General features: G+C 45.4%; 2 protein-coding genes and 1 pseudogene across 3 annotated transcripts in view; 1 reads left to right on the forward strand and 2 right to left on the reverse strand.

Moving 5' to 3' along the window:
- CCDC30 (coiled-coil domain containing 30) overlaps positions 1 to 7,213 on the reverse strand; it is a 129,453-nt gene that overhangs the window by 4,378 nt on the left and 117,862 nt on the right. For both annotated transcript variants that reach the window (XM_045298887.1, XM_045298886.1), the window contains one exon: positions 4,300 to 4,414. In XM_045298887.1, coding sequence (XP_045154822.1) covers positions 4,300 to 4,414 — 115 coding nt within the window. The remainder of the gene's footprint in view (positions 1 to 4,299; positions 4,415 to 7,213) is intronic.
- LOC101661312 (synaptogyrin-2-like) lies at positions 52 to 1,385 on the reverse strand. The gene is given in 3 exon segments (XM_045298889.1): positions 52 to 941; positions 944 to 1,155; positions 1,228 to 1,385. Coding segments are annotated over 3 exon segments (711 nt in total). The 5' UTR covers positions 1,329 to 1,385; the 3' UTR covers positions 52 to 543.
- LOC105978838 overlaps positions 5,241 to 7,213 on the forward strand; it is a 5,345-nt pseudogene continuing 3,372 nt past the window's right edge.

The raw sequence follows: 7,213 nt of genomic DNA on the forward strand, positions 1-7,213 counted from the left end.
GGTGGGTGGCAAGGTAGGTACCAGTGCCTATACCCTCCTCCCAGGGTGGTGACCAAAGTCCAAAGCGAGCAGACAAGGCAGTGGTGACCACAGCCCCGGGGGGCCATATCCACAGGATTAAGGTAGCAAACCTGAGTGAGTAGAGAGGGGCTGGAGGCTCAGCACAGCACCAGCTGACAGGCCCCATGTGAGGCACCCCCTCCATCTTTGGCAGAGAACCATTAGCTGGCTCAGGCTCAGCTACTTGGGGGCTAAGGCACGTGAGTCAGGTGGCAGGAAGGGAGGAGGCCACTGTCCTTCCAGCTTCTCCCCAAGGGAGCAGGAACATCAAAAGCAACCCAAAATATTGAGCTAAAAACCCCAAAACAACCACATTTCATAACCCTTGTCTAAAAAATGCCCTTGTGGAGTGAATGGGTGGGCAGCCGGGGGCCCCCTCCCCACGTATAGGTCTCAGACAGCAGGGAGGCAGGGGGTCTCCAGCAGCCAGCAAGAGAAATGTCCAGGATGGTGAGTGCCCATACCATTGCTGCAGCTGATTAGTCAGTACACGAGAGGCGGCTGGTACTCGTTGGGGGAGGCCTCTGCGTTCTGGGTGAAGGGGGGCTGCTGGTAATTGTCGGCAGAGGCGGCAGGGTAGGAGGCGTAGACGGTGGCAGGGTCGGGCGTGGGGTCCACGTAGTTTTGGAGGAAGTCGTCCACTCCGGCCTTGTAGCGCTGGTAGGCCAGCGAAGCCAGCATGCCCCAAGAGAAGATGGAGAAGAAGCTCAAGGCGATGGCCACTCGCGGGGAGTCTGCGCCCACCAGCACATCCTTGGAGTTGGTGGCTGCCCACTGGTTGGTGAGGAAGCAGAAACCAACAAACCACAGGAAGGTCCAGAGAGCTGAGAAGAACAGGTCTCCGACGACCAGGTACTTGCGGTCAGTGGCATTGCTGAACTGGGGAAGTAGACGTCCACCACAAAGAGGAAGGCACAGGCTAGGAAGGCCAGCATGCCGATGGCCGCACCGTAGTGACAGGCGTCCTCGTTGCGGTTGAAGACGCAGTAGCTCTCCTCGGACCTGTGCTTGTTGCTGTAGCCCTCCCCGAAGATGCAGGCAAACACAAACAGCGAAGATCTGGAGGTCACGGGGGCGTGTGGTCAGAGCAAGGGTCTCTCACGGGAGGATGAGAGCAAAGGGGAGGTGGTCTTGCAGGGTTCAGATCATGCACGCGGAGTGCGCCACACCTGCGGCTGCGACAGGAAGCAATGCAGGTCGAAGGAGCCACCAGCCTTAGCCGCACCATAGGCCCCGCTCTCCATGTCGCAGCTGCAGCCACCGCCCATGCTTGAATTTTTTTAAACCTAACTACATCTGCCATAATTGACGTTACACTGCTGTCTGATAACAAGGCTATCTACATCCCTCAACAATGGTCAGAGGGGATTCATCAGATGCTTAATCCATGTGGAGACCCTGCAAATGGATTTTGGGCTTCCACTGTCATCCAGTCTTTTGCAAACCAGGTGTTCACAATCTAAGTTATGATACTTTTCTCTTCTTTGGATTTTATTATTTACTTTACTTGGATCACACAGGCTGGGGTGCTTCTTCCTTGTGGACTTAGTCGATGCCTCGCTTAGATGGCTGCTTGTTTGAAGATAAGCTTTTAAGATCTCAGATGCTATGCTTTCTGATAGCCACCATCATCTAGTTTCTTCACCACACTTTGCTATAGCACTCATCTCTTCAGTGATCTCTTCATGTGATGAGCATCAAGCAGGTCATGTCATAAGAACAAGCTGTTCTTAGATTGGGGCTAGAACTAAGTTTGAGCCCAAAATCCATTCATGCACGTATAGTTTATATACATCTCTGGCTCACCTTACAGACCTCATTTGCTGAGGCATAAGGTAATTCTATTGATGGTGTCATTAATTTAGCCAATGATCTAGAATTTAAAACACTGTTGAGAAAAGGAAATTATATGAGTATAGGCCAGCTATGAATTATTGACTTGTACAGATTAAACACTTAGGTGACTGGACACTATTTACACAAACAATGGGGATTGAAGACAGGGAAAATCTTTCAATAATATTCATTAACAATGGCAGAACCAGGCCTACCAGATTAATACATGTCATAATAAAGCCAGGAGATCATTAAAATCGTAATTATATGGTAGTTCCAAACCACTGTTCATTAGGCTCCCTCAAGGCAAGAGATTTGAAACAAAGTCCGATGACCATCAGTTCTATGTTGTTGGGATAGCAGTCACCTGCTTCTCACACTACGGAGTTACAGCCTTAAGTTCAAGGGTGACAGGTGAGTTTCAGGGTAAGCCCAGCTCACTTAGTAGGGTTTCCACATTGAGTTCTTCTGGTGTGGCCTATGGAAGTCTGCTTGAATCATGACTGTTTTCTTTTGACTTACATGCTCTCCTTATGCTTGGTTCCTGCCAGGCCAGACTAGCTTTACTCTAAAATTACCAGGTTTACCTCTGTGAGCCTCAGGTTTGCTCCTCAGATGGTGACATGATGATACATGTTATAAACCAGTAGTGGGGAACATTCAGCCCACAGGCTGTATAAAGTCTGCTAAATCATCAATACCAAAAACAGAAACAAAAAACCATCAATGCCAGCTAATGTCACACCTCACCAAAGAAAAGCAGTGGTGTGAGTGGCAAAACAGGGAGGGTAAAGGGAGAATGGGTAGGAAAGAGGGAACCGATTACATGGAACTGTGTGTGACCTCCTCCCTGGGGGACAGACAACCGAAAAGTGGATGAAGGGAGAAGTTGGACAGGGCAAGATATGACAAAATACCCATTTATAAACTATCGAGGGCTCATGTGGGAGGGGGGAGCGGGGAGGGAGGGGAAAAATGAGGACCTAATGTCGGGGGTTTAAATGAAGAGAAAATGTTTTGAGAAATGATGTACAAATACGCTTTACACAATTGATGTGTGTATGGATTGGGATAACAGTTGTATGAGCCCCTAATAAAATGTTTAAAAAAAAAAAAAAAAGAAAAGCAGTTCTTGCCATAACATTAGGGGTGAGTTAATTAAAGATCTCACCAGTATGGCCAGAGAATGATGTTATACATATCCAACTGGCCCTCGGCAGAAAAAAAGGTCCCTACTCCTTTTATAAACAGAATTGAGTCTCCCCCAAAATACATGTTATAAACCTTCACTCCTTTATCTTTAGCTATAATCCCATTTGGGAATGGGCTGTATTTGTTATGCTAAATAACAGTATTACTGTAGTGTGTTTTAAGTCAATATCTCTTTAGTACAAAAGAATGACCGAGAAAGCAAGCATAAATAGGAAGAAAGTTTTATGCCACATTGCCGCCAAGGAACCTAGGAATAGAAGCTGGAAAGAGACAAAGGCCATATCCCAGAGTGACAGAGAGACGGAATGAGAAAGAGAGAGAGAGAGAGAAAGAAAATGAAAACCTGCTCTCCCTGAAAGCTGATGCTCTGAATTTCCTTCTGATAGCCAGGCACCATCTAGTTTCTTCACCACACTTTGCTGTAGCACTCATATCTTCAGGAATTTCTTCATGTGGGGGAACATCCAGCAGGCCATGTCATAAGAAGTAATTGTTCTTAGATTGGGGCTAGAATTAAATGCAAGCTCAAACTCCTTAGATTCTTAAACTGTGAAAAATTAAATTTGTTTGTTAGAACCATCCATTTGTGGTATTTTAGAGCAGTGCTAGATAACTAAGAGAATACGGGTCTACCTGGATCGCTGAGAATGAGACATACACAGGAAACCACGTGCCATTGACCCATTCTCACATATGTATGCAACATTTTCATGAGCGATAATCCTTGCTATGTAAGGGCTCACGGCTTAGTTGATGAGACAGAGAAGTCAAAGGACAATGACAATGTAGCTGTTAAGGGAGAAGCTCTGAGGCACTTAGGAATCTCTTTGGCATCACATGTTGTTGTTGGGTGCTCTCAGGTTGGTTCCGCCTCTCCGCAATCCTCTGTACAACAGAACTTCACACCGCCCGGTCCTGTGCCATCCTCACAATTGTTCCTGTGCTTGAGCCCACCGATGCAGCCACCTCGCAGAGGAGTCTTGAATAACAGTTGGCCCAGAGGAGAGGAAAACTGGCCAACAGCAGTCTCCCGGTCTGCTGCCCTGGTGAGCAACGGACGCGCCTCACTGCCTTAGACCACTACGCAAGAGCAGGGTTCGAGCTGCCTAAAGAAGGCAAAGAGCAGAGAGCACAGCAACCTTGGCTGGCCAAAGTCCAGAATAAGGACCTGATAGGAATCAAACATCTTACCTCTCCTCCTTGGCTCTGGATACTTCTTATAACGTGTTCTAAAAGGCTGACTTGGTGTGTGAGCCGGATCCTGTTTTCCTGTAATTGCATATTTTCTTTATCCAGGAAAACTACTCTAGAATGATATAAATCAGAAGCATAACAAGCAATTTCTGTATCATTGGTAAAAATCTAAAATGACAGCAAACTTCCCGTTAGGTCTTAGCCTTCTGTGCAGAGTTTGAGATCAAGTATGGCAGAATAATTCCCACCATATTCAAGACTGAGTGAAAACGGATCAGCCTCTGGCCAGGACATGGCGTTTAAATACATACAGAGAACATAGGTATATTGTATGCCAGAAAAGTGCTATCCGAGACCGTGAGAGGCTGAAGGGTGGGGCTCAAACAAGGCTACATTACCTCAAACATCCTAGCTACACAACTTGCATCTGATGCTGATCTCATCCAGTCATCCTGCACTCTGCCCTTGTCATCGTGGTAGTAGTAGAAGGAAATAAAGAAGTAAACAGTAGACATAGAATAGGAATAGGAAAAAGGAGGAAGAAATAGTATCAGAAAAAGTTTACCCTATACTTAGCTGTTGTAACGTACCTATGCAGAAAGAACCTTTCATGTATTAGCACGTTTTATTCTCACAAAACTCTCATAGAATACCTACTGCTACAAAGCCCATACGCTAGAAGTGGAAACTGAGGTGCAGAGAGAAAGTAACTTGTTTCAGAACATCAATCTAGGAAGTATAGGTGTAGCATGTCAACCCAGATCTTTTAGACATCCAAGCTCAAGCTTTTAACCACTGTACTAGGCTCCCTCTCCAGGGCCACAATGTATTTGAGAGCCTTGACATAAAACAATTATGAACAGAGACTTGTGTTTTGAGTTCTACTTTTCCCATTATTACTAGCTGTGTGACTCTTGGAAAATCGCTCAATTGGAGTCATGCTATGGAAGGAATGTAAGGAAAATACCCAAGTTCAATTCAGGTAACAAGTGTTTTTAGGGGAGGCAAGATAGAAATTTTATTATGTTAAAGAAAAAGTACCACATCAATTCTATTGGACTCTGAAGGACTGAAGCGATGTCATAGTTTGAAAACAACAATAGTTTATATAGAATATATAAGAGATGAGTCCTGGGGGGGTAGTGGGTTAACTGCTGGGCTCCTATCCACAAGGGCCAGTCCACTAACAGCCATAAGGCATTAAGCTTCAGCTGTCTGCACCTGTACAGATTGACAGCCTCTGAAACCTTAGGGTTCTATAGGGCTGCTATGAGTCAGACACGACTCAATGGTAGCTGGTTGTATAAAAGAGGAGGCATAGACACTAGAAGGTCAGTGCGTCGCCAGGCATGCTCAGAGAAGACAGCAGAGTTTCAGTCTATTTGGCAGGTCCCCCCACTAGACCGAGGAAGGGGACCTTTTTTTTTCCCTGCCAAGATCCATTTGAATATTTACAACATCATTCTCACGCCATACAAAATAATCAACTTCTCCAGAGACCGGTCTCTCCTGACAATATGTCCAAAGTACATAAGACGAAGTCTTGCCATCCTTGCCTCTAAGAAGTTTGTCCTTTTAGCAATCCATAGTACTTTCAATATTCTTCTTGAGTACCACAATTAGAGTGCATCTACTTTTCTAAGTCTTCCTTATTCTATGTTCAACTTTCACATGAATGTGATGCAATGGAGAATACCATCACTTGGGTCAAGCACACTTTAGTTCTCAAAGTAACATCCTTGCTTTTGCTCTTGAATATTCTAAAGAGGTATTGTGCAACATATTAACCTAATACCATAGGCCTTTTGAGCTCTTGACTCCATGAGCATTGATTGTGAATCCAAGTAAGACAAAATCCTTGACACCTTCAACCTTTTCTCCATTTAGCATGATGCTACCTCTTAGTCCAGTTGTGAGAATTTTGGTATCCCTTACTGTCAGAGGAATCCAGCCTCTAACAACTGAAGGGTCAGTAGGCACGATTGTATGGTTATAATATATAAAGATCATAGTAAAGTCAATGAGACACATTTTATGGCACTATGCTCACCTCAGCCCTCTTAGTGGTCCATGTGGCGGTGGGAGGAGAGAGAGGGAGGGCATCTTTACTAACTTGGGATATTTATAGGTAGCCATAAGACACACATGTTCAGTCACAAGGTGGGTGGTAACTGCAGTAAGGTCCCTGAGCTCACAGGTCAGGAAACCTAATACCTCCATTGGGGGAAGGTATGAGGGGGCTGGGGGGCCCAGCAGGAGGAGATAGCAAAAGGATGTCTGCTTCTATAGGGAGATAAAACCAATCATGTGCTCACTTTCAGGCAGTACAGCTGTTAGGGGAGAAACTGTGGGAATGAGATTTAAAGCAGGATAATGTACTTGGACTTTATCTCTAACTTACCAACGTGGTGGCTTTCCTACTGTGGAATACTGGCTTTCCAGATACCCTCTGTTATAAGTTGGGAATATAGCCCTAGTCCTATTTCCCTCAGTGTTAGTTTCTCACATCTTACATTGAGTTGTAATACAAACTGAAGGTTACTATCCCTGCTCTTCATCAGCAAGTGCTTCAAGTCCTCTTCACTTTCAACAAGGTTGTGTCATCTGCATACTGCAGGTTGTTAATAAGCCTTCCTTCCATCCTGATGCCACACTCTTCTTCATATAATTCAGCTTTTCTGGTGATTTGCTCAGCGTATAGATTGGACAAGTATGGTGAGAAGGTGCAACCTTAATGCACACCTTCTCTGATTTTAAACCATGCAGTTTGCCTGGTTCTGTTCTTACAGCTGCCTCTTGATGTGTGCACAAAATCCTCCCACCCAAAGGAAGTGGTGTTAACAAACCCAGGGACAAGGGAACAACAAGTGATCCAAATTGGTGGTGAGGTGGGTGTGGGAGGCCTGGTAGG

This window comes from Echinops telfairi, unplaced genomic scaffold, assembly GCF_000313985.2.
Source record: "Echinops telfairi isolate 266 unplaced genomic scaffold, ASM31398v2 ScPeMD7_7457;HRSCAF=8495, whole genome shotgun sequence".
Taxonomy (NCBI): Eukaryota; Metazoa; Chordata; class Mammalia; order Afrosoricida; family Tenrecidae; genus Echinops; species Echinops telfairi.